Here is a 27,644-nt window from a genome sequence, read left to right on the forward strand (position 1 = left end):
CCAGGGAGCTAAAGGGTGGACAGGCGATACTTGGCATTCACTGTAATCCAGACTGATGTACTATTTCAATGTTACAGAGGTAGGCAAATTTTATATTAGGAGTCTTGCCCAAGGACTCTTGGTATAGCAAGGAGAACTGAACTCTGGTCCCCCACAGGAGAGGCAGTATGGGTACCCTGTACCAAGTGTGGGGTAATTATGGGTATCTATAACCCAAACCCAAGTGTAGGGTAGTAGGGGAGGAACTGAAGGGCACAGAAGCTCCGAGCAGCCAGGCTGGTGTCAGGGGGGCCACACCGACCCCGGCAGGATGACACAGCGTGGGTTGGCACCTTACACCGCCTCTTTTAAAGGGATTAATACGTGGCATTGTAATCTCAGATTTCACACCAGCTAGCTGAGTACCAGTTAAACACTGCTGATTTCATTTGTAGTTTAAAATAACTACAGCCGATGTTAATGTCCCTTGTCGTGGTTGAGAGGCAAGAAACAAGCACAATATTTCTTTGTCTGCTCTGTCCATATCGCACCAGTTCAGCATAAGCTGCACAACATCAACACTGCAAGCATTACAATTTGTTGGTATTCAATTGTTTTGAAACTTATAAAATGCAGTAGACTGGCTTATATCCAGATGGCTTATATCAGGATATATTAGAGTCACTGTAGAAACAGTAGAAACAAGGGCACTGATCTCAGATAGAAAATTCACCGTCCTGGAGACATTTCCCCCTGTGCAGTAGACATTAATGCTGATACACTCTGGTCTGTCTGAGCTTTGACACCACGAAATTATGACATAGTAGAAAACGTCCTCACGTCTAACATGAAGGACCAACCAGTGGCAGTGAGAAAGATCATGGTGTCAGGTGAAAGTTCAGACCACGCCTACATGCACATTGGCTATGTCTCAGTTATGTCTCCACACACTCAATTATGTCTCCATAACATGAAGAAAGTTGTGTAAAAAAAAAACAACCCGAATATCTGCTATAAAAGTTGTGCGGCAGTGACGAACTGTATGCATCAAACATTTTCACAAAACCTCAAATAATTCTCAGATTACACAATAGAACAATAAAATGAGGTTTGTGCAGCAGATTAGGCAGTGCATTAAGTTTAAAGTGGTAATTTTGCACTTTCGTATATTGTCTGTTGCAGATCCAACCTACAATTACTTTAAATCAATCTGCTTCCATTCTATCTAGCTAAGAGGCTGCAACCATGCTATCAAGTTCCACGAACGATCACGAAAAAGACCAACGTTTTTGGGAACATCTACAATCTGCAAACTTCATGTTTTTTTATATAAAAGAAATGACAAAACATGCTTTTTCCAGCAACAAACCACAGTGCATGCACAGTTCACCCTTGTAGTGTCACCAAAACCCAGTTCAATCTCATTGGAGAGGACATCATCTCACTGGAGAAGACACCATCTCACTGCAGCAGACACCATCCCACTGGAGAGGACGTCATCTCACTGGAGAGGATGCCATCTCACTGGAGATCACGCCATCTCACTGGAGAGGACGTCATCATTTGGAGAGGACACCATCTCACTGGGGAGGACACCATTTCACCAGAGATGACGTCATCTCACTGGAGAGGACGTCATCTCACTGGGGAGGACACCATTTCACCAGAGAGGACGTCATCTCACTGGAGAGGACGTCATCTCACTAATATGCTCTCATCATGTCAATGACACGAAGCTTAAAACAGTTCATGTTACAGCACTGTACAAAAAAAAACGACACACAAAACTTAACGAGCTAAAAAAGGCCTTTGCATACATTTTTTGTTCTGTTTTTTTCCCAACATTTATCTCATATAAAAGGTCTATAGAGACATGGGGAGAGGACTGAACACCTGGGCCTCCAACAAAGCGACCGTTTCACCGTTACTGCACAATCATAATTATTTATTCATTAACGTGGATGTGATTTTAGGCTGAGCTCAGTTCTAACATTCACTTGCCTAGTTGAGGTGACGTGAATGCTTAACATTGGCTAGGAATCAACTTAAAGGGAAAGATAACCAGATTTTCCTAATGTAGGCTACACACTACGAATTCAGGTCTACACCTCCCTGGTGATAACAGCGCTACACCTCCATGGTGACGACCATGCTACACCTGCCTGTTGATGAAGTCCCTACACCACCGTAGTGATGACAGCGCTACATCTCCCTGGTGACGACCACACTACACCTCCAGCAGTTGCATGTTGTGAGCAGTCCTGTTGTGCTTCAGAACCAATCAGAATGCACCAGTAAGAACCAACCAGAAAGCACCAATAAGAACTTCTCTCCTTCTGTCTCCCCTCCATCTCTCTTTCTGTCGTTCTCCCTATATCTCCGTCTCTCTCTGTCCTTCTGGTGGTGGGGTTTTCTGTTGGTCTGTGGTTCATCTGTGTCTGGAGTCTTGTCTCTGGTCTGTGTCAGTGGGGGGGGGGGGGGGGTGGCTGTTCTGTTTGTGCGTGACAGGTGTGGGGGTGCAAGCTTGTGCACTTATATTTGGGCCTGTGTGCACATGTGTGGGTGTGCACGTCTGTGTGCACGTGTATGTGGGTGTGCACGTCTGTGTGCACGTGTATGTGGGTGTGCACATCTGTGTGCACGTGTATGTGGGTGTGCACGTCTGTGTGCACGTGTATGTGGGTGTGCACATCTGTGTGCACGTGTATGTGGGTGTGCACATCTGTGTGGACGTGTATGTGGGTGTGCACATCTGTGTGCACGTGTATGTGGGGGTGCACATCTGTGCGCACGTGCATGTGCATTTGCCTGACACCCACACACCTGTTGTCCCATCGCACTCAGCAGGGGGCACTGTGGAGTCAAGTGCTCAGTGCTCTAACCCTAACCCACTGATCTCAGTTTGAGGGGGAGCTAAAGGCCACCTCCACATCCACTAAACTCCGCCTCCACGTCCACTACACTCTGCCTCCACATCCACTAAACTCCGCCTCCATGTCCTCTACACTCCGCCTCCACGTCCACTAAGCCCATCCCATAGTGAATGCCCTCCCCCTCAGCCCTCACCCTGTCTTCATGGTGCACGAGGTTCATAGCGTGCACACACAGGCATGCTTCTTCTCACACACTTCTTCTCTTCTCTGGCATGCAGACCACCACAACAGACGGAAGAAACAAGCTAATAAAACTTTTTAAAATACACAAAGTAAATCCTTTTCATCCACGCAACAGGCCTTTAAATATCCCTTTTTCCCTTTCCCCCAATAATTTCAACGCAGTTAGAAGCAATTACCAATAACCAACACTACATTTGAATAAATTACATTTTGAGCCATCTCCCCATCTTCAAATAAATATATCTGTGTATATGATAATTTTGTAATTAAATGCTAAATATAAAATTGAATCAGAAGGATCAGAAGTCCTATCAGTAAGTGTAATGGTGTACTTGTGTTGTTCTCGCTCTCTCTCTCTCGCTCTCTCTCTCTCTCCCTCTCTCTCTCTCTCTCCCTCCCTCTCTCTCTCTCTCTCTCTCTCTCTCTCTCCTCTCTCTCTCTCTCTCTCTCTCTCTCTCTCTCGCTCTCTCTCTCTCTCCTCTCTCTCTCTCTCTCTCTCTCCTTCTCTCTCTCTCTCTCTCTCTCTCTCTCTCTCTCTCTCCCTCCCTCTCTCTCTCTCTCTCTCTCTCTCCCTCTCTCTCCCTCCCTCTCTCTCTCTCTCTCTCTCTCTCTCTCTCTCAGATGTTGCTGTTCCAGATGTGTTGCTTTGGTCATTTGTCACATTTTCCTGATGGTCTGTCCATTTGTCAGCCCTCTCCTGGCCCTTGTAATGTGGGCAAGGCTCTCCAGAACTCTCCAGAACTCTCCAGAATGTGTCCTCACTGTCTCTGTTGGTCCTCCATCATCAGGCCCATCAGCACACTTAATCCTCCTCTCATTCTAACACATGGCAGTCCGAAGGAGGGAGTGGGTTGTGAAAATGGGGGTGTGGCATTGTGTATCACCACTCCCTCTACCTTACTGTAAACATGTAGGGACTGCCCAAGCCCCTCCCACCTTCTGGGCTTGGTGCCCAGCTCCGCCCTCACTGGATGATAAGGGAGGGTTAGACGTAAGCTGATTCGCTGGATTGGGTCCTGCCCATGTTGGGTGGCTGCGGCAGGTGTGCCATGTCCTTCTTGCGGATCTCGCAGACGGACTTCCTGCGTGCCTGCACGCCCCGGATGGCCGCCTTGATCTTCCTCCAGCCCAGGTGGTTCAGCTCGGCCAGGTTGAGCACCACGCAGATGCCGCTGACGGCGAACATGAACACCAGGAAGACGGTCTTCTCCGTGGGCCGCGACACGTAGCACTCCACCTCCTTCAGGCACGGGTAGCGGTCGCACTCGAAGATGCCCGTCACGCTGAACCCGTACAGGAAGTACTGCCCGGCCAGGAAGCCGATCTCAAGCGCGTTGCGGAACACCACCTGGATGACGTAGAAGCGCGAGATTCCCTCCTGCTGCCTCGTCTTGGCGTTCTTGCTGTGCGTGAGGCCTCGCGGGGCATTGGGGATCTCCTTCACCTCCAGGCCCTCGGGCTCGTCCTTCCCGCAACCGCCGGCGTCCGGGTGCAGCAGGATGCCGTTGATGTTGCGGCCTTTGCGGGCATCCCGGTGGTGGTGGTGGTTATCCTTCTCCAGTACCGGGTAGAGGAGAGAGTAGCGGCGGTCGCGCTGCTTGGCGGACTGGTGCACGGAGTAGGTGATGAAACACAAGCTGGGCGTGCACACCAGGATGATCTGGAAGACCCAGTAGCGGATGTGAGAGATGGGGAAAGCCTTGTCGTAGCAGGCCTGGTTGCAGCCCGGCTGCAGGGTGTTACATACGAACATGGTCTGCTCATCCTCGTACACCGTTTCACCCACAATGGCTACGATCAGAATCCGGAAGATCACAACCACCGTCAGCAGGATCCTGGTGAAAGGAGACGAGACACATAAAGACAAACATTGTGACAGCGTAAACAACTTTTTTTTCCCGATGACGCAACCTTTTCACTGTTAGCATCATGGCGCATCCTAATTAGCAACTGTTGTTATTCGAACGCGTCTTTCCCCCCCGCCCTCTTTTCACGACCGTTTCAGCTCATTTACTGAATTACTGAAGTAGTGTAATTAGAAGGTGAGAGCTGACGCAGACACTCACCTGATCTAATTATAGAAGCCAGTGTCATTAAACTCAGTTACCAGTTCCATTCTGCCATGTTTCACTTATTAATTGGCAAAGCACATGTTCACAGTCAGACTGCACATTCTATCTTTGCTATGGCAACGCACGACGTAACACCTTGACTGCGAAACCAACAGAGCTATTTCTGTAAGTGTTAGATTGGAAGGGAACTAGTGCGAGACTGAGTATTAATCAAAGCGCAGTGAGTGTACCCAGGAGATGGGAGGACTGTGAGCACCATCAGTGAGTTTCAGCGTTGCAGTATGAGCAAGCTTGTGTAGAATGGAACAGAATGGCAGGAATTGTGTCTGTGCAAGCAGTCTCGATCCTGGACATGTACACCAAACCTTAGTCAGCATCCAGTTTGATGAGCTGTAACACTAAGAAGAGCACAGACTGCTTTTATCTGTGGTCTAAGAAAATAAAATATGATGACGAAACAATTTAACCTGTCCTGTTTGACCTGTGTGGACCTGTTTGGCCTGTGTGGACCTGTCTTCTTCTCTATTTAACCTTGTGTGGTTCAAACACAGTGGGTTATATCCTATAATTTATCTGTGAATCTGTGTGTATCTGAAGGTGTCCTGTGGTATCTGAAGATGTCCTGTGGTGTCTGGCACCAAGATGTTAGCAGCAGATCATTTTTTTCAGAGTAGTACAGTGGTACCTCCACTTTTGCTAACACATCCCACAAATGCTCATTTGGATTGAGATCTAGGGGATCTAGAGGGAGGCAATACTTCCCCACATGATTCCTAAACGGTTTTGGCAGTGTGGTATTGTGCAATGTAATGCTCAGATAGCCTATTGCCACTTTTTACTCTTATTTTGTGATTATTTATTATTTCTTGTCCAGAGTTTGGGATATAGCAATTTACTAGGTGGTAGGCAGTGGTAGAAGTGCTACTGGGAATTGGAATGTAGATATAGCTGAACGGAATAACAATGAAAGCTAAGATCATGGTTTAAAATATTTGTCCAAAGGGCAACAAGTAAATAATCAAATAATTGGACCAAGAGCTGAACCTTGGAGCACACCTTAAGTGAAAACACTTTTATTTCCCTAAGGAGACAAACTATTTTCTGTCAGAACGGTATAACCTTAACAAATCTAAGACTACATTTATTTGTCCAGCATCAGCAGAAATAGGGTCTGTTATTAGCGAGGAAATGTCAAAGTCAATTTTTCCATAACATTAGCAATGAAATGGAGGTTGGACATGGGTCTCTAGTTACTGAGAAAAGCGGGGTCCAAGCTGAGGAAAGTGTGGTCCAAGCTGAGGAAAGTGTGGTCCAAGCTGAGGAAAGTGTGGTCCAAGCTGGTTTCCTTCAGAATATATGTGACAGCTGCAGCCTTGAGGGCGGAAGGAACAAATCAGCAGACAGACCAGCAACTACAGCAGAGCTAACTGACAGATCTTACTGATTTCATCATTGGGTAAGTATTAGAAAGTTTGACAGTGCTCAGAAGTACTAGAGATGTGTAGGAAGTACTAGATACTAGAAGTACTAGGATGTTGTAAGTCACTCTGGATAAGAGCGTCTGCTAAATACCATAAATGTAAATGTAGGAAAGTGAATTTGATGAGTTTGCCAGTGAACTGTACTGTTCACATACTGAAATATGTGAAGACTGTACATACGTACAAGGAAAGGAGGCTAATTATCCTGTGGAGATGTTTGAGACCACCGGCTGGTGGTTTTATTACTCTGAGCTTAGGACCATGGGAATAAATGCCATGCTGGGACTAACCTAGTTTTTACAGGGCGTAATTCTTAAGAATGTTAGAAACAGCAGCATTACATTGCAAAATCTGGCATCAGAACAAAAGAGTAAAACAAAAATCAGAAAGACGTGAAGTTTGAAAAGACAGAAAAAAAATAAAGATGAATAGTCTTAATGTCACGATAAGTGACAGACTTTTTCTCTAGCAACTTAGCAGTAGGAATCCTAAGGCTGCAGTCAATGAATCTGTGAACATGATGAAATACCAGTGACAGAACCAGAAACACCAACACCAAAACACCAACAGGCATGATGCCGGTAGAAGATGATAAATCCAGTACATGACTGTGAATATATGTAGAAAATGTACGTGTTTTGTGAGGCTTAAACACACATTAATTCAGTTGAAAATGATTAAGTAATTTATTATTATTATTATTATTATTATTATTAATAATAATAATAATAATATTTATTTGTATAGCACCTTTCATACATGCATGCAACTCAAAGTGCTTTACAGAATAAATAAAAAGAAATATTAAAAAGAAGCAAAGATAAGACAAAAAGAAAATGTTAAGAAATGAAAGATAAAAAGAAAACAAACATAAAATAATGTAATAAAGTTACAAATTATAAAATAATAATAATGTAATATTAAAAAGTAAATATTAAAATAACATAAAATGTAACTAAATAAAATAATGTAATAAAGTAAATAAGATAATAACAAGCTGGAAAACTATTAAAATAATTAGAACAGAGTTAGAGTTTCTTAACTAAAAGGAGTTCTAAACAGGAAGTTTTTGAATCTCTTCTTGAAGCTATTCAGGGATGAAATGCCTCTGAGCTCTTCAGGAAGAGAGTTCCAGAGCTTTGGTCCATAGTGGCTAAAAGCACCCTCGCCAATCTTTAATCGGCTTTTAGGAATCACCAATAGATTATTGTTTGAAGACCTGAGAGACCTGACTGGAACATATCTAACCATCATTTCACTGAGCAAGGAGCAAGACCATGAAGTCATTTAAAAACCATCACTAGAACCTTAAAATCGATTCTAAAGCTGACAGGTAACCAGTGCAGTGAGTGGAGTGCAGGTGTAATATGATCTCTCTTTCTCCTGCGAGTCAGAACCCTTGCAGCAGCGTTCTGAACTCGCTGTAGGTGAGAAATAGAGCTCTTTGGAAGAGTAGATAGAACATTGTTACAATAATCTAGCCTTGATGTGATAAATGCATGGACAAGTTTTTCACTGTCAACAGGAGAGAGCATATCTCGGACCTTAGCAATGTCTTGTATGTAGTCATGATGTGTGATTTGATTGAAGCTGAGCTCATTATCAAAGCCCAGGTTCTTAACACATAGTTTGGCATTCAGATTCATTTGATTTAAATAAGTCTGGACATCATTCATTTGTGAATCACTACCAAGTACAAGAACCTCTGTCTTCTCTTTATTTAATTGCAGAAAATTGTCAGACATCCAAGTCTGTATATCATCTATGCAGTCAAACAGTGAACAAATTGATTTTAGGGCTTTAGGTTCTAGAGAGAGTGTCATCTGCATATTGATGATAACTAATACCATGTTTGTTAATGATATGTGGTAACGGAAGCATATATAGGTTGAACAGCAGAGGTGGGACCAAGTCAGTGTTTTGCAAGTCTCAAGTAAGTCCAAGTCTTTATCCTCAAGTCTCGAGTCAAGACAAGCAAACGTCAAGTCAAGTCAAGTCCCAAGTCTGAAACTTGGAATTTCAAGTCCTTTCGAGTCTTTTTTTTTTTTACAGGCACCAACGCTTTAGGAATGCTACGCTGATGCGTTTCTTTACTCGTTTTGTTTGTGTCCGCCAGCCAAAAGATGACAGATCATTTACATTTTATCTTCTCTTAATTACATAAATGTACTTAAACAAGAATGTTTTGTTACATCATTTTACACAAAAATAGCAAGCTTCATCGTAAGCAAGATGCTGTCATTACGAATGGTTATTCTAAACATTTGGATAAAATGTTTAAATATAGACTAATAAAAGGTTAGGGTTATTTTTTCATTGTTTTCTGTTATTGTGGGGTCACGGTGTAGGCTACTATTGTTACCTGGAGATTCAGTGGGGTCACATATTCTGATGGCTGCCATCAGAATTGGTGACCCCAGTTAAAAAGGCTCACCTGTACATCCCATTCATGATTTCTTTGTTGGCTGCAATGGTGAGGGGATGGTAAATCTTGTTCAAGTACATTTATGTAATTAAGAGACGACAAATGTAAATATAAACATCTGTCATATTTTGGCTCGTGGACACCAACAAAACGAGTAAAGAACGTGCATCAGCGTAGTTTACGTAGCATTCGTAAAGCGTTTGTGCCTCTGAACAGAAACTGTGAAATAGCGCCCCCTGTGGTCACAAAACTCGACGGTCACAGAATCTGGTGTAACGCCGGTGTCACGTAGGGCAACGCCCCCTCTCGTAGCTGTCACTCTGGGTTCCCTCATGTCCGTGTTCCCTGCCTGTTTGTCCCGCCCTGCTCGTTGGTTTTGATTCCTCGTTTGTTACCACACCCCTGTGTCATTGTCATCACCTGCCCCTTGTTTTATGTCTGTGCATATAAGCCCCTGAGTCTCCCTTGTCCTTCGTCCGGTATTTTGTTGTGATTCTTTGATTATTGTATGCTGTTAGTTCGTGTACCTGACCCCGTGTTTTGTATTTCGCCCGTTTATTTCCTTGTGCTCTGTGTCTCCCTCCCTGATTGTGTTTCCTTGTGTTCAGTATGCCAGTGTATGCGTGCTTTTCGGACTGCCCTCCTGTTATCGACCCTGCCTGGCTTTCGGATGACGATTACGGTATTCCCCTGAATAAATCTCGCTCTTCTCTGCACTTGTGTCAGTCCTCTCGCTCCATGGTGCGAGCCACGTTACAGCCGGTCTGCGTCAGAAGGACGGATATGAAATTAATGGGGCGCACTTTATAAATATTAATATGCGTTTTAAAATTTAGATTTTGGGTAAAAAAAAATCAAGTTATTGGTGTAAAAGTCCAAGTCAAGTCTAAGTCTCTGAATATTTTTTCAAGTCAAAAGTCTTAATATTAATGACTCGAGTCTGACTCGAGTCCAAGTCATGTGACTCGAGTCCCCACCTCTGTTGAACAGTAACGGCCCAAGAATTGATCCTTGGGGGACGCCACAAGTTATTTTTTGACGTGTGGAGGAAGAAGTACCTAATGCAACATAGTAATCACGCCCAGTTAGATACAACCTAAACCAGTCTAAGACTAAGCCACTAAGGCCTACCCAGCTCTGTAGTCGATCAAGAAGTATTTCATGATCAACGGTGTCAAAAGCGGCACTTAAATCTAGCAGAAAAAGGACTGAGAGTTTGCCTGCGTCCTTATTCAATCTCACGTCATTTACTACCTTAACTAGTGCTGTTTCAGTGCTGTGGAGAACTCTGAAACCAGACTGAAAAGTGTAATTTATCTGATTTACTTTGACATAATCATTCAACTGGATTCACACAACTTTTTCAATGATTTTGCTGAGAAATGAAAGGTTAGATATAGGTCGATAATTATTGAGAATTGTGGGATCTAGATTTCTGTTTTTAATAGTGGTTTAACCATTGCATTGACTAAAGAATATTAGGTAATTCTCCCAGTTGCAGAGACTGATGTGTCTGGGAGACCACGTCATTTATCAGCCTCTACTTCCCCAATACATTAAGTTTTGATAGTTGTACCGTGATGGTATCTACAGGCTTACATCAGGTATCAGGCAGCAGCAGTAAATGGAGTTTTTATTAATGATCAGGTCATTAATGTTGCTTTGTTGGCTAGAGAACCAGAGTTCAAGAGTGCAGCTTTGCAACCACAACAGAACAGCAGCTGATATACATAAAGAGCAAAGAAGGCTTCAATTTAATCAGTGAGTAGAACAGTCGTCAGGCTGACTATGCTGATGACCAACCCAAACAGTGGGAGTAGGACAGTCCAGTCCATATTGTAATAAAAGACTGACCTTTGCTTAGACTGAACATAATGCAGACAACGAGCCTGTCAGAGACTAGGTCAAACACAGAGGGGTCCAGATGGGTCAAAGCTCCATGAGGGGTCAAATCACAGTCCAGAAGGGTCAAAGCTCCATGAGACGTATAATCTGCATCAGCTAACAACAAAACTGAATTTGTCCAATCATGCCTGAAAAGATCAAGTCTGAGGAACAAAGCAATCTAGTGCATCATAATGGTCATCATAATGAAAAGGCTCAGGAAGGTGGGAGAGTGTTCTGGCACGCCGCAAACAGAACAGAAAGAGATCCAAACCAGAACAGAACAGAAAGAGGACAGGGAGGTGTGATGCACATGAGTGTGTGGTGGACAGGGGTGTGTGGTGGACGTGGGTGTGTGGTGGACAGGATCGCGGCTACACTGCGCTCTAACCAATCAGCAGGCTATGCCATCCTGTACACAGCAGGCTGTGATGGTGTTTGGAGCAGGTAGACGAACCTTCACTCCACACTCACGCTTGGCACTGATTCACTTGGCAGGACCGTTTTTGCTAGGGACCCCACAAGACCTGCATCAGAGATGCTGACCAGTTGTCTTGCCATCGCAATTTGGCCTTGTCAAAATCACTCAGATCTTCATGCTTTGAAGTAGCTTTAGTGTATAACATATTAGAAACCTCATTTCTCTAATGTTGGTCTGCAGTTTTCTAGAACATTTTAATCATGGACTGAATAAACATATATGGGCTACAGCTGGATAAACAGATAAATGTCAGCTGTGTTTGGGCCCCCCCTCCCAACCTACATCAGGATGGATTTGCATGCAGATGCCTGCTGCAGGGTCAAAGTCGGGTCTAATCCACACAAACCACACAGCAGAGAGAACGGAAATAAGGAACACAGCAGTGCCTGTAATCTGGATTCAGGCTAATCTGACAAACGCCATATAGACAAACACTTTGTGGAGGTTTTTATATAGGTAGACAGAAAAACATATGCATGTATGCTGGCATGCAAATGCACACACACACACACAGACACACACACACACACACTGTGAAAAAGAAGACAGTAGGAGAAACCATCTGTATATAGTGTTGTGAAAAACAGCAGAGGAGCAAGAAAAAAGAATGATGGAATGAATGAATTACAAACAACTTGATAATTCTATCAAGCAACCTCACAAACACACACTGTGCCTACCCTGCTTCACACACTCTCTCTCCCACACACAAACACACCACCTACTCAAACCTACTCACACCTACTCATTCATGAAGCATTTTCACCATCTTCACAATTCTCTGTCCTTAGACTTCTCTGTCTGTCTATCTGTCTGTGTGTCTGTCTATCTGTCTGTGTCTGTCTGTCTGTCTATGTCTCCCTATGTTTGTTAACGTTAAATGAAACCTTGTTTATTGCCAATAATTGATGTTTAGCTTGTTTTGATATCCATTCTAGTCAAAGTGGTTATAAACAGATTTTTACCTTGTTTTTTACCCTGACCAGTTAGCTATAGAAGCTACAGAATACAGAAAACTTTTATACCATGAAGTGAATAATTCTTTGAAAATAGTATATTTATCCAATTATTAATTTAGAGAAATATATGGTTTTGATACACACCACTGGAATACGAGTTCAAGAGATTGACTCATATCTGGAGAAAAGAATTGCATTTGACATCATGAACTAATAATTCATTTGCACAGGCCATTAATGATGATTATAGTGTGAAAGAGGGAGAGAGTGAGGAACAGTGGGTGAGAGAGAGAGGGAGTGAGAGAGAGAGGGAGTGAGAGAGAGAGGGAGTGTTGGAGAGAGAAGGAGAGTGGGAGAGAGGGAGAGAGAGAGGGAGAGGGAGAGAGCTAGAGGGAGAGAGAGAGAGAAGTAGAGGGGGAGAGAGAGAGAGAGAAGTAGAGAGAGAGAGAAAGAGGGAGAGAGCTAGAGGGAGAGAGAGAGAAGTAGAGGGAGAGAGAGAGAGAGAGAGAAGTAGAGAGAGAGAGAGAGAGAAAGAGGGAGAGAGAGAAGTAGAGAGAGAGAGAGAGAAAGAGGGAGAGAGCTAGAGGGAGAGAGAGAGAAGTAGAGGGGGAGAGAGAGAGAGAAGTAGAGAGAGAGAGAGAAAGAGGGAGAGAGCTAGAGGGAGAGAGAGAGAAGTAGAGGGGGAGAGAGAGAGAGAAGTAGAGAGAGAGAGAAAGAGGGAGAGAGCTAGAGGAAGAGAGAGAGATGGGAAATGTGGTGTAGCACAGTGCAGAAACCCTTTTTGATATTCAGTGTAATAGAGGGGTGAGGGAATGAGAGTGGAGGAGTGGTGGTGGTGGTGGTTGGTGGTGGCTCTCTCAGTCCGTTACCCACAACCCCCCTCACTCTCCTCCCTATCATGCTTCTCCGTCTCTCTTGCACCCATCTTCCAGCGCCTGTTGCCACGGCAACAGCACAGGGCAGGCAGAGAGAGGGAGATGGGGGGGTGGGGGGTGGGGGTTGAATGTGCAGTGGAGGGTTGGACTGTGTGAGATAAGGACCAGCCATCAGGAAACCTGCAGCTTCTCCACCATTCTGGAAGAGAGGTGGAGGCAGAGGTGGAGGAGTGTGCCTGACTAACGCTGCTGTGGCTACGTGTGCAGGTGGTGCCTCTGGTGTTGGTGTTGTACATCAACCTCCTCTGGGCAGCGGCCCGTGAAATTAAATCCTGCTCAGTGTGATCATTCTCCACTTTCTGAAGACGGAAAGAGAGACTGAAGAGAGGTGGATAGATGAGACGGCTGAAGAGAAGACAGATAGAGGAGACAGAGGGAGGAGACAAAGAGAGAAGACAGATAGATACAGACAGACAGGCGAGTCGATCAAGTCAGAAAAGCTGAGGTGGAGAAGATACCTGGGGGAGAGAGGACAAATCAGAAGAGAGTAGTACAGGACAAGGTGTGGCTGGAATATAATGTTGGAGTATGGTTAAACTATACTCTTATGTTGGAGTATGGTTAAACTATACTCTTATGTTGGAGAATGGTTAAACTGTTGGATAATGGTTAAACTATACTCTTATGTTGGAGTATGGTTAAACTATACTCTTATGTTCACGTTGAACTATATTCTAATGTGGGAGTGTAGTAGACTGTTGCAGTATAGTATATACAGTATTGTTGGAGTATATTTAAACTATTCTCTAATGCTGGAGTGTCTTTAAACAGAAGTGTAATGTTCATGACAAATGCAGTGGATAGTGTATGCTGTCCTTACACCACGTGACGTACAGTTGTGTTGTGCACAAGTCAGACTGATTAGTGTAAGGTGTTCACTAATTCAGTAATCTCTACATTAGACACAACATTCAAAACTAAAAACCATGTGTGCCATGCAACTGCTCCAGTCCTCACAGGTTAAAACACTTCTAGCTAATTTTTACAAATCTTTAGTTATGACAGCCAGAGCCCTATAAAGAGGCCACAAGTTGCTCATCTTGGTTTGCGCATCAATACTGCACCGAGATGATGATGAAGAGGAGGGGACTGAGGAGGAGGAAGAACAGCCATAACAGATGAGATCAGAGCCACTCTGGTTGAACATATGGGGAAGTGTATGCGTGTATTACAATAAATATCATTACAGTAATATTAATTTTATAGTGGAATTCATGATGTTATTCAGATATATCCTGTGTTTGAGTGAGTGAGTGTGTGTGTGTATCTGAGATAGTGTGGAGGGCTGGCATGTGATGGGCTGCCTGGCCTAACATGTAGATGTGCTAGTAAACACTGCATTGTGCTAGCAGTTGGTCGTTGTGTGTGTGTTGGTTGTGTGTGTGTGTGTGAACGGGAGTTTAATTGTTTAATCCTGTGAAACCGTGTGGATGTATTAGTGTGATGGGTGTCATGAGTGGGTGTGTGTGTGTGTGTGTGTCATGAATGTGTTCATGGGTGTGTGTTGGTGTGTGTGTGTAGTGTGTCATGAGTGTGTGTGTGCGCGTGTGTGTGTAGGGTTGCGAGTGTGCTGATATTGGACTTCCTGGTTCTGGTTCTCAGTGCTGCCAAGTGATTCTCTTGGCTTAAATATAGCTGCCACACTGTTTTCTGTGCCTGTTTGTGTGTGTGTGTGGTTGACCATCTGTCTGTGGAGCTGGTGAAAGTATCTGTGTGCATATGAATGGCTTGTAAGTGTTCGTGGTTATGATGGCTGATGTCTGTGTGTGGGTTTGTGTTTACTGACATTCTGTGTTTTACGTTTGGGTGACAGCACACAGACCAACACAAACATTTAGTTTTAATAACCTCTTGATGTTTCTCTGCATCCCGATGCATCTTACACACACACACACACACACACACACACACACACACACAATTTCATATTTGTGAAAATGTGTTTTTTTAACTTCTTGAGTCGTCCAAAAAAAAGCTTCATTGTCAGCTGATCATGTGAAGTCAGTAGTCAGTAGCAGTTGATCATAATGAAGTCAGTATGAATGAATGAATGTTCGATTTATATAACGCCTTTCCAGATTCCCAAGGCGCTTTACAATTTAACACAGGTACAAGTCACAGACAATCACACACACACCGGCGATGACAGTAGTCATCAAATATTTATGCAGTAACTGCAGCTGTGATTGTCAACATTGTGTAGTCTTCTCTAATCGCCTGCCACCGCGGTCAGTTAACAGGCATGTATTGGCAGACCATAATTAACTGTTCATTAAGTGAAACTGCTTGCTAAAGTTCTGTTGGACTCTCCTGTGTTCACACTGGACCTTTCTGGTAACAATGACCAGTTTATATGTATCTGTTCCTACAAGCGTTACTCTGGACAGCATCCAAAGACATCCAAAGATGTCTATTTTAAAGCCTTATATCTATTTTTAAAGCCTATTTTAAAACCTATTTTACATTTTTGTCTAGAGCTATGATCTATTTTTAAGACACATGCTTTAAATAGCGCTGATTCATTTTTAAAGACCTCTGCTGCTATGTTTGAGATCACTGCATGTAGACATGAATACAAACGCTGCTTCATTGTGTTTAAATCAGTCCACAACTGTAACTCAGTTATCTGAAATAATATAACACAGTTCCCCAGAATAGTATAATAAGGATGTTGTAATTATGTATGCAGACAAAAGACTTTTAGTAATGGAAATGCACCTAACAAATGGTTTTGTGTACAATATGAAACAATGTTTATTTAAACTGTTCTGTGTATAAAAAGCCACTGTTGTTGTTACTTGTCATAATTTCCAGATCAAATACAAATATGGTTTCTGAATGAAAAAGAAGCATGTAACGTGATACGATTTCATCTTCAAGTGCTTTATAATGTAAACAGTATTCAGTAACCCACTTACTAAGAGGTCACTATAAGGTCAATATGAGGTCACTAAGAGGCCAGTGAGAAACAAAATATTGAGCTGTAAATTTTGTTGTTTGTAAAAGCAAATAACTAACATAAAGGATGAAGTGTTTGCTATCAGCAGAGTGCACAAAGACCAGAGAGACCAGTGTGGGTTTAGATCTGAAGACCAGAGAGACCAGTGTGGGATTAGATCTGAAGTGCAGAGAGGCCAGTGTGGGTTTAGATCTGAAGAGCAGAGAGACCAGTGTGGGTTTAGATCTGAAGAGCAGAGAGACCAGTGTGGGTTTAGATCTGAAGACCAGAGAGGCCAGTGTAGGTTTAGATCTGAAGACCAGAGAGGCCAGTGTGGGTTTAGATCTGAAGACGAGAGAGGCCAGTGTGGGTTTAGATCTGAAGACCAGAGAGGCCAGTGTGGGTTTAGATCTGAAGACCAGAGAGACCAGTGTGGGTTTAGATCTGAAGACCAGAGAGGCCAGTGTGGGTTTAGATCTGAAGACCAGAGAGGCCAGTGTGGGTTTAGATCTGAAGACCAGAGAGGCCAGTGTGGGTTTAGATCTGAAGACCAGAGAGGCCAGTGTGGGTTTAGATCTGAAGACGAGAGAGGCCAGTGTGGGTTTAGATCTGAAGAGGAGAGAGGCCTGTGTGGGTTTAGATCTGAAGACCAGAGAGGCCAGTGTGGGTTTAGATCTGAAGACCAGAGAGGCCAGTGTGGGTTTAGATCTGAAGAGGAGAGAGGCCAGTGTGGGTTTAGATCTGAAGACCAGAGAGGCCAGTGTGGGTTTAGATCTGAAGACGAGAGAGGCCAGTGTGGGTTTAGATCTGAAGAGGAGAGAGGCCAGTGTGGGTTTAGATCTGAAGAGCAGAGAGGCCAGTGTGGGTTTAGATCTGAAGAGCAGAGAGGCCAGTGTGGGTTTAGATCTGAAGACCAGAGAGGCCAGTGTGGGTTTAGATCTGAAGAGCAGAGAGACCAGTGTGGGTTTAGATCTGAAGACCAGAGAGACCAGTGTGGGTTTAGATCTGAAGACCAGAGAGGCCAGTGTAGGTTTAGATCTGAAGACCAGAGAGGCCAGTGTGGGTTTAGATCTGAAGACGAGAGAGGCCAGTGTGGGTTTAGATCTGAAGACGAGAGAGGCCAGTGTGGGTTTAGATCTGAAGACCAGAGAGGCCAGTGTGGGTTTAGATCTGAAGACCAGAGAGACCAGTGTGGGTTTAGATCTGAAGACCAGAGAGGCCAGTGTGGGTTTAGATCTGAAGACGAGAGAGGCCAGTGTGGGTTTAGATCTGAAGACCAGAGAGGCCAGTGTGGGTTTAGATCTGAAGACCAGAGAGGCCAGTGTGGGTTTAGATCTGAAGACGAGAGAGGCCAGTGTGGGTTTAGATCTGAAGAGGAGAGAGGCCTGTGTGGGTTTAGATCTGAAGACCAGAGAGGCCAGTGTGGGTTTAGATCTGAAGACCAGAGAGGCCAGTGTGGGTTTAGATCTGAAGACCAGAGAGGCCAGTGTGGGTTTAGATCTGAAGACGAGAGAGGCCAGTGTGGGTTTAGATCTGAAGAGGAGAGAGGCCAGTGTGGGTTTAGATCTGAAGAGCAGAGAGGCCAGTGTGGGTTTAGATCTGAAGAGCAGAGAGGCCAGTGTGGGTTTAGATCTGAAGACGAGAGAGGCCAGTGTGGGTTTAGATCTGAAGACGAGAGAGGCCAGTGTGGGTTTAGATCTGAAGAGGAGAGAGGCCAGTGTGGGTTTAGATCTGAAGACCAGAGAGGCCAGTGTGGGTTTAGATCTGAAGACCAGAGAGGCCAGTGTGGGTTTAGATCTGAAGACGAGAGAGGCCAGTGTGGGTTTAGATCTGAAGACGAGAGAGGCCAGTGTGGGTTTAGATCTGAAGAGCAGAGAGGCCAGTGTGGGTTTAGATCTGAAGACGAGAGAGGCCAGTGTGGGTTTAGATCTGAAGAGGAGTGTACGTGTGGCAGTGAGCTTGCAGTGGGGTGCAGCTGGAATGGCAGATCTCCCTGCTGAGCCTCCTGGAGGTGGAGGAGTGTTGGAGATGTGGTGGAGGAGTAGTGGAGATGTGGTGGAGGAGTGGTGGAGATGTGGTGGAGGTATGGTGGAGGAGTGGTGGAGGAAAGATGGAGGAGTGAACTGACTGGAAAGAGCTCTTGCTCATTTGAAGTGACTGGGATGAGTTCTGTGTCAAGTTGAGGGGATCTGGCAGAGGATTCTTAACATCTTATTTTGTGTATAATCACAGTCAACATTCTTAAAGCCAAGATGTAACGTTCACGTGAACTGAGTGGCGCTCAGTAGGTGCTCTTCTTCCCAGATGACACAGAGACCACCCAACCCAATCTGTACTGCTGACCGTCTTGGCCAGGACACCTTGTTAAAGAGATTGATCATCTCAATGAGAACTACACTGGTTAAATCAAGGTAACAGACACCTACATCAACACCTTTCAAATACAAACATCTAAACCTACACCTCTCAAATACAGACATCTACACCTACACCTCTCAAATACAGACACCTACACCTCTCAAATACAGACATCTGCACCTACACCTCTCAAATACAGACATCTACACCTACACCTCTCAAATACAGACACCTACACCTCTCAAATACAGACACCTACACCTCTCAAATACAGACACTTACACCTCTCAAATACAGACACCTACACCTCTCAAATACAGACATCTACACCTCTCAAATACAGACATCTACACCTCTCAAAATACAGACACTTACACCTCTCAAATACAGACACTTACACCTCTCAAATACAGACACCTACACCTCTCAAATAGACACCTACACCTCTTAAATACAGACACCTACACCTCCACCTCTCAAATACAGACACCTACACCGCCACCTCTCATATACAGACTACCTCCACCCAGGGTTGCAAATACATACTTTCTGAGGTGTATGCAAACATACTATCGGCGCCCCCCACACTCAACCCCCACCCCCCACCAACTCGGCAAATAATTTTCTGGCATCGATTTGGCGCCCCCTCTAGTGCAGCGCCCCTATGCCTCGCATACGCTGCATACCCCCTTTTTGTGCCACTGCCTCCACCTCTCAAATACAGACACCTACACCTCTCAAATACAGACACCTACACCTCTCAAATACAGACACCTCCACCTCTCATATACAGACACCTACACCTCCACCTCTCAAATACAGACACCTACAGCTCTCAAATACAGACACCTACACCTCCACCTCTCAAATACAGACACCTACACCTCTCAAATACAGACACCTACACCTCTTAAATACAGACACCTCCACCTCTCATATACAGACACCTACACCTCCACCTCTCAAATACAGACACCTACAGCTCTCAAATACAGACACCTACACCTCCACCTCTCAAATACAGACATCTACACCTCCACCTCTCAAATACAGACACCTACACCTCCACCTCTCAATTACAGACATCTACACTTACACCTCTCATATACAGACACCTACACCTCCACCTCTCAAATACAGACACCTACAGCTCTCAAATACAGACACCTACACCTCCACCTCTCAAATACAGACATCTACACTTACACCTCTCATATACAGACACCTACACCTCCACCTCTCAAATACAGACACCTACACCTCTCAAATACAGACACCTACACCTCCACCTCTCAAATACAGACACCTACACCTCCACCTCTCAAATACAGACATCTACACTTACACCTCTCATATACAGACACCTACACCTCCACCTCTCAAATACAGACATCTACATTTACACCTCTCATATACAGACACCTACACCATCACCTCTCATATACAGACACCGTGGAGGTGTAGGTGCTGTATATGATACACCTCTCAAATACAGACACCTACACCTCCACCTCTCATATACAGACACCTACATCTACACCTCTCAAATACAGACACCTACACCTCCACCTCTCAAATACAGACACCTACACCTCTCAAATACAGACACCTACACCTCTTAAATAGACACCTACATCTACACCTTTCAAATACAGACACCTACACCTGTACCTCTCAAATACAGACACCTACATCTACACCTTTCAAATACATACACCTACACCTCTCAAATACAGACACCTACATCTACACCTTTCAAATACAGACACCTACACCTCTCAAATACAGACACCTACACCTCTCATATACAGACACCTACACCTCTCAAATACAGACACCTACACCTCTCAAATACAGACACCTACATCTACACCTTTCAAATACAGACACCTACACCTCTCAAATACAGACACCTACAGCTCCACCTCTCAAATACAGACACCTCCACCTCTCATATACAGACACCTACACCTCCACCTCTCAAATACAGACACCTACAGCTCTCAAATACAGACACCTACACCTCCACCTCTCAAATACAGACACCTACACCTCTCAAATACAGACACCTACACCTCTTAAATACAGACACCTCCACCTCTCATATACAGACACCTACACCTCCACCTCTCAAATACAGACACCTACAGCTCTCAAATACAGACACCTACACCTCCACCTCTCAAATACAGACACCTACACCTCTCAAATACAGACACCTACACCTCTTAAATACAGACACCTCCACCTCTCATATACAGACACCTACACCTCCACCTCTCAAATACAGACACCTACAGCTCTCAAATACAGACACCTACACCTCCACCTCTCAAATACAGACATCTACACCTCCACCTCTCAAATACAGACACCTACACCTCCACCTCTCAATTACAGACATCTACACTTACACCTCTCATATACAGACACCTACACCTCCACCTCTCAAATACAGACACCTACAGCTCTCAAATACAGACACCTACACCTCCACCTCTCAAATACAGACATCTACACTTACACCTCTCATATACAGACACCTACACCTCCACCTCTCAAATACAGAACCTACACCTCCACCTCTCAAATACAGACACCTACACCTCCACCTCTCAAATACAGACACCTACACCTCCACCTCTCAAATACAGACATCTACACTTACACCTCTCATATACAGACACCTACACCTCCACCTCTCAAATACAGACATCTACATTTACACCTCTCATATACAGACACCTACACCATCACCTCTCATATACAGACACCGTGGAGGTGTAGGTGCTGTATATGATACACCTCTCAAATACAGACACCTACACCTCCACCTCTCATATACAGACACCTACATCTACACCTCTCAAATACAGACACCTACACCTCCACCTCTCAAATACAGACACCTACACCTCTCAAATACAGACACCTACACCTCTTAAATAGACACCTACATCTACACCTTTCAAATACAGACACCTACACATGTACCTCTCAAATACAGACACCTACATCTACACCTTTCAAATACATACACCTACACCTCTCAAATACAGACACCTACATCTACACCTTTCAAATACAGACACCTACACCTCTCAAATACAGACACCTACAGCTCCACTTCTCAAATACAGACACCTACACCTCTCATATACAGACACCTACACCTCTCAAATACAGACACCTACACCTCTCAAATACAGACACCTACATCTACACCTTTCAAATACAGACACCTACACCTCTCAAATACAGACACCTACAGCTCCACCTCTCAAATACAGACACCTCCACCTCTCATATACAGACACCTACACCTCCACCTCTCAAATACAGACACCTACAGCTCTCAAATACAGACACCTACACCTCCACCTCTCAAATACAGACATCTACACTTACACCTCTCATATACAGACACCTACACCTCCACCTCTCAAATACAGACACCTACACCTCCACCTCTCAAATACAGACACCTACACCTCCACCTCTCAAATACAGACATCTACACTTACACCTCTCATATACAGACACCTACACCTCCACCTCTCAAATACAGACATCTACATTTACACATCTCATATACAGACACCTACACCATCACCTCTCATATACAGACACCGTGGAGGTGTAGGTGCTGTATATGATACACCTCTCAAATACAGACACCTACACCTCCACCTCTCATATACAGACACCTACATCTACACCTCTCAAATACAGACACCTACACCTCCACCTCTCAAATACAGACACCTACACCTCTTAAATAGACACCTACATCTACACCTTTCAAATACAGACACCTACACATGTACCTCTCAAATACAGACACCTACATCTACACCTTTCAAATACATACACCTACACCTCTCAAATACAGACACCTACATCTACACCTTTCAAATACAGACACCTACACCTCTCAAATACAGACACCTACAGCTCCACTTCTCAAATACAGACACCTACACCTCTCATATACAGACACCTACAGCTCCACCTCTCATATACAGACACCTACATCTACACCTCTCAAATACAGACACCTACACCTCCACCTCTCAAATACAGACACCTACACCTCTTAAATAGACACCTACATCTACACCTTTCAAATACAGACACCTACACATGTACCTCTCAAATACAGACACCTACATCTACACCTTTCAAATACATACACCTACACCTCTCAAATACAGACACCTACATCTACACCTTTCAAATACAGACACCTACACCTCTCAAATACAGACACCTACAGCTCCACCTCTCATATACAGACACCTACACCTCTACCTCTCAAATACAGACACCTACAGCTCCACCTCTCATATACAGACACCTACACCTCTACCTCTCAAATACAGACACCTACACCTCCACCTGTCAAATACAGACATCCAGTGAAAATGTGACTCCTTTAACCTTCTGTGTCTGCATGTACAAATCCGAAAAGTGAATCAGATTTGATTCTGTTGTCTGAACGAACAGAGTGCTCTCGTGGAAATGGCCTCTTAGGGTCCCAGCTCCTGCACCATGGGACCGCTTCCCTGAGATTCCTATGAGAACACCACTGGTGGATTGGCCCAGACCCCATCTGCAATGACTAACGGCCATATTAATCTCCCTCACATAAACAAGAGCTCATAAAGGACACTCTCCATTTTAGGACTCATAGAAGACCAGCACAGACAAACCTCAGTGTCATAACCCATTACAGATGACATCCAACTAGCTCTCACATGCAAAATAACACAAAATCACCAATGAAAGTGCCTGATTCAGATGTAGATGTAGTAGTAATCCTGGAGTCTCTAGATGTCTCTACCCTGGAGTCAGACACCCTGATCACCACGACTTCCACCACAGGCTTTGGGCAGAAAGCAAACCACATTGTATATATTCTCTCTCTCTCTCTGATGCACCAGATCTCTGTGAATTTTAGCAGTCTGAACAGAAGTGGCCAGATATTCACATATAAACACACAGACTCTCTCATTTATGTGAATGTAGTTTCCCATCATTTCTCTAATTCCACTATAACAGTTTGTCACTAGAACATTTGTTGTATTTATTTGTTCAAACAACATAATTTTAATGTTTTTTATTGACATCTAAAATTCCTGATTCGTGACAGTATACTCAGAGAACAGTGATTTTGATCACACAGATTAAACTCGTATGTGAAGTGTGTTCTGTCTTCCCTAAATGGAGTGACTCTGCAAAGCAGGCTGCCAATCAGATGCCTCTGCTTTCACAACATACAGCTGCACAAACACGGAGGTCGTCTTGCTCCACACACACACACACACACACACACACGGAGGTCGTCTTGCTCCACATACACACACAGAGGTTGTATTGCTCCACACACACACACGGAGGTCACGACTCATTTCTGGTGTACACAGAACAGCCCCCAGAGCGTCACATGGCTCGGCGTATGAACACGAATATGGGGCAGCGAGGCTGTGGGAGATTCAGACCAGGTCACACGGGCTCTTCCTTCCAGTACTCATATAACACACACACACACACACACACACACAGTTGAGGAGCAGGCAGGGGATGATTGAGGATGGCCAATAGATTCATATCATCTGAAACCAAGAGTGTGTGTGACACAATGTGTATAAGCAGAGTGTGAAAACACTTACTGTGAGCAAACTGTATGTGTGTGTGTGTGTGTGTGTGTGTGTGTGTGTGTGTGTGTGTGTGTGTGTGTGTGTGTGTGTGTGTGTGTGTGAACAGTGTGTCTGAAAACACTGTGTGTGAGAAAACCTTCCATATCTGGATCATGACGCTAATGACGGCCCCAGGGGTAAGGTTAGGGTTATCTTAGGGTAGGGTTAGAGTAGGGTTACAGTTAGGTTAGGTTAGGGTTATGTTAGGGTAGGGTTAGGGTAGGGTTATAATAGGGTTACAGTTAGGTTAGGGTAAGGATTATGTTAGGGTAGGTTAGGGTTATGTTAGGGTAGGGTTAGAGTAGGGTTACAGTTAGGTTAGGGTAGGGTTATAATAGGGTTACAGTTAGGTTATGTTAGAGTAGGGTTAGGGATATGTTAGGGTAGTGTTAGGGATATGTTAGGGTAAGGTTAGGGATATGTTAGGGTAGGGTTAGGGTTATGTTAGGGTAGTATTAGGGATATGTTAGGGTAAGGTTAGGGATATGTTAGGGTAAAGTTAGGGATATGTTAGGGTTATGTTAGGGTAGTATTAGGGATATGTTAGGGTTAGGGTTATAGATAATACAGCCATTCTGTATGGGGCAGGCATGGCTCTAGGGACACAACACCATATTGCCATGGACACACCATTAAGTCCACCCTACTCCACATCACTATGGAAGCATCATTAACTGCTTGGTTTCTTATGTGTTACAATCATAAAAGAGCACATTAACATAGAATTATCCTTATTTTCCATCCAGACGTTCGAGGACCCTGCCAGACCAGAGACAGTATGGACCTCCTGTTTCCACTCCACTTCTAAAGCCCGAAACCCAAACGTGAGGAGGAAAATGTCTGTGAATGTGAGAAGAAAAACGTGCGAACGGTGACGGCGGCTGTGACAGGAGACACGGCGACGCTGGAAGGTGTCCAGTGTGAACCCGAGAGAGAACTCGGGACCTCCGGGTCGTTTGGTTCCTGGGTTGTGAAAAACCACTTTAGTCCACTTTAATGTCATGCTCCTTGACAAACGTCTGAAGTAATTGTCTTCCGAGCGTGTGCTGTCATTGGTGCCAATAAAGCACAGGTCAGTGGGTTTGACCCGATCTGCCTTCGTGGGATTACAACCCCAGCAGCGGATGATCAGACAGGAACTCGCTCTCTGCTCTAAACCATCAGAGCATGAAAGGGTAACGGAACACTCACAGGTCACTTTTAAACCACGGTAACCGTGTACGAAGGGCTAAAAGAGCAGGCAGGGGGAACAGAACACACAAGGGTAACAGTTGTAGAGCACACGTGTACTGCGTGAACATAGCTGTTCCATGACCAATCGAATTTTCTAGATTTTTGTCTCAGCACGCCTGATTTGCAGGCTGTCCTGTTATAGCGAAGAAAGACACACAAAACATGTTCAGAGTGGATGATGATGATGATGACGACGAGGATGATAAAGGCTGTAGCTGAGGTTAGCTCGGGCGGAGGAGCGTGTGTGGAATCATGGGTGGTGGAATCACGCCATTCTCCACACAGCGAGCTCGGAGGGAGGCGTGGGCTTACCTTCCGATCATAGTGGAATGCTGTTGGACAGCGGCCTCTAGGAGGCGCTCTAAGATGGTCCACTCTCCCATGGCCGGGCACTGGAGGCGTCCGCCGAGCCTGCGTCCTCGACCCGGTCCCCGCCGGCACTGTGCTCACGCCTCCGGGGTCACGAGGCTTTTCCTCGTGCGTTGTGGGCACTCGGGGTGGAGGTAGGATGGTCACAGCAGCGGCCTGTGGAGGCGGACACAGCCCGGTTCTACCGCTAGCTCCTCGGGACGGAGATGGACCCAGCGCCCATGTCCCTCCGTAACCTGCCCGGCCGCGCCAGACCCGGAACCCGTGCTCACTCCACTGATGGAAGCGTGTCAGAAAGCGGATGTTTCTTTGCCCTGAGATGCCCCTACACCACCCTCGTGCTCCTCACCTACACGCCAGGCAGTGCTAGATGGCTCTGAGACGCTCTCCTTCTCTCTCTCTCCCCCTCTCTCTCTCTCCCCCTCTCTCTCTCTCTCAGCACACACTACATGCACCCCGTCTTTCTCTTTATCTGCTGTAATCCTTGCGCTGCGTTCACCAGACAGCACCAGCAGTGCATAATCAGCCACACTTGCACTCTGTGGCGGGATTAGCTCAGGCTCCGTCAGTTAAACGCCACACACACACATCTGTGTTCTCACACACACACACACACACACACACACACGCGCGCGCGAGCGCGCTCACTCCCCTCCCGCCGTATCTGTCCTGCCGGCTTCAGAAGGTCCTACCCAACCCTAGCGACGTATCCAGCACATCTCTCCCTCTCCTCCATCCTGTGCGTTTGTTCTCCTTTCTCTTCGTTTTTCCTCTTTCCTGCTGGGTGCTCTCTCTCTCTCTCTCTCTGATCCTGCTGTCACTGTGAAGCTCCCTCGCCCACTCTAACAGCCCCTGCCCTCCACTACTCCTCTCCTCCGTCTCTCCCGCTCTCCTCCGCTCCACTCGCTTTTGCGCTCTGTCACCACAGGCAAGCTGAGTACTGCACTCCCTCCCTCTCTCCCTCCCTCTGCCTATCCCTCTCTCTCTCTCTTTCTGGTAAACAAGCTGGAATTGTGCATGTAAGCTACAACTCTCAGTAGAAGTGATAGCTTTTTAATATTTCATTTAAAAATGTTTCAGCCATCACCTTAACTATCCATGCCTCCTCATCATCACACACACACACACACACACACACACACACACAAGGACAGAGAAGCTGAGCTGTAAGCCATGAGTGAAATACACAGAGACAGGCCAAATGACCAGAGGACTGCAGAATATAATGACAGATCAGAAGAGAGTGATAGCTGGATTTAGATTTGCAGGATGGCTTGATCATGGGCATCAGGACCACACTGAGCTAGAATCAGAACTAGAGCAGAACACAGATCTAGAAATCAGATCTAGAGCTGGAGTCAGACCTAGGACCAGATCTAGAGTCAGACCTAGGACCAGATCTAGAGTCAGAGCTGGAGTCAGATCTAGCCAGGAGGAGGGAGGTTCATGCTTGGAATGCAGTTTGTGTACCTTACGCGAGTCTGTTCAGTATCCAGCACTACAGCGGCTCTGGGCAACAGCTGTTAACATGTCAGAGGCTGAAGGAAACAGCCAATCGTGGAGCATCCCTGATTTCGTCATGATGAACGGAATTGTTACTGAATTGTCGTACTGTCAGGAGCCATAAACATGTCTTCCTTATAGTGGAAATGGAACTGTTAATCAATTCTAATGCTACGCATTTTAGAAATAATTCTTATACATCTTGGATAAAT

At 45.0% G+C, this 27,644-nt stretch overlaps 1 protein-coding gene across 1 annotated transcript; it reads right to left on the reverse strand.

Moving 5' to 3' along the window:
- Positions 1-3,666: 3,666 nt before the first annotated feature.
- Positions 3,667-26,824, reverse strand: gjd1b (gap junction protein delta 1b). Its single transcript, XM_076982105.1, has 2 exons — positions 25,873-26,824; positions 3,667-4,930 (listed from the first exon to the last, which is right to left on the reverse strand). The coding sequence occupies exons 1-2, from the start codon at positions 25,941-25,943 to the stop codon at positions 4,081-4,083; spliced, it is 921 nt and encodes a 306-aa protein (XP_076838220.1). The 5' UTR covers positions 25,944-26,824; the 3' UTR covers positions 3,667-4,080.
- Positions 26,825-27,644: the final 820 nt, after the last annotated feature.

Source organism: Brachyhypopomus gauderio, chromosome 19, assembly GCF_052324685.1.
Source record: "Brachyhypopomus gauderio isolate BG-103 chromosome 19, BGAUD_0.2, whole genome shotgun sequence".
Taxonomy (NCBI): domain Eukaryota; kingdom Metazoa; phylum Chordata; class Actinopteri; order Gymnotiformes; family Hypopomidae; genus Brachyhypopomus; species Brachyhypopomus gauderio.

Excerpts from the sequence above, each read along its gene's own strand:
- gjd1b (XM_076982105.1), bottom strand. The coding sequence starts at position 25,943 with ATGGGAGAGTGGACCATCTTAGAGCGCCTCCTAGAGGCCGCTGTCCAA. Across the intron at positions 4,931-25,872 it reads CATTCCACTATGATCGGAAG|GATCCTGCTGACGGTGGTTG; the intron begins GTAAGCCCACGC and ends TCCTTTCACCAG.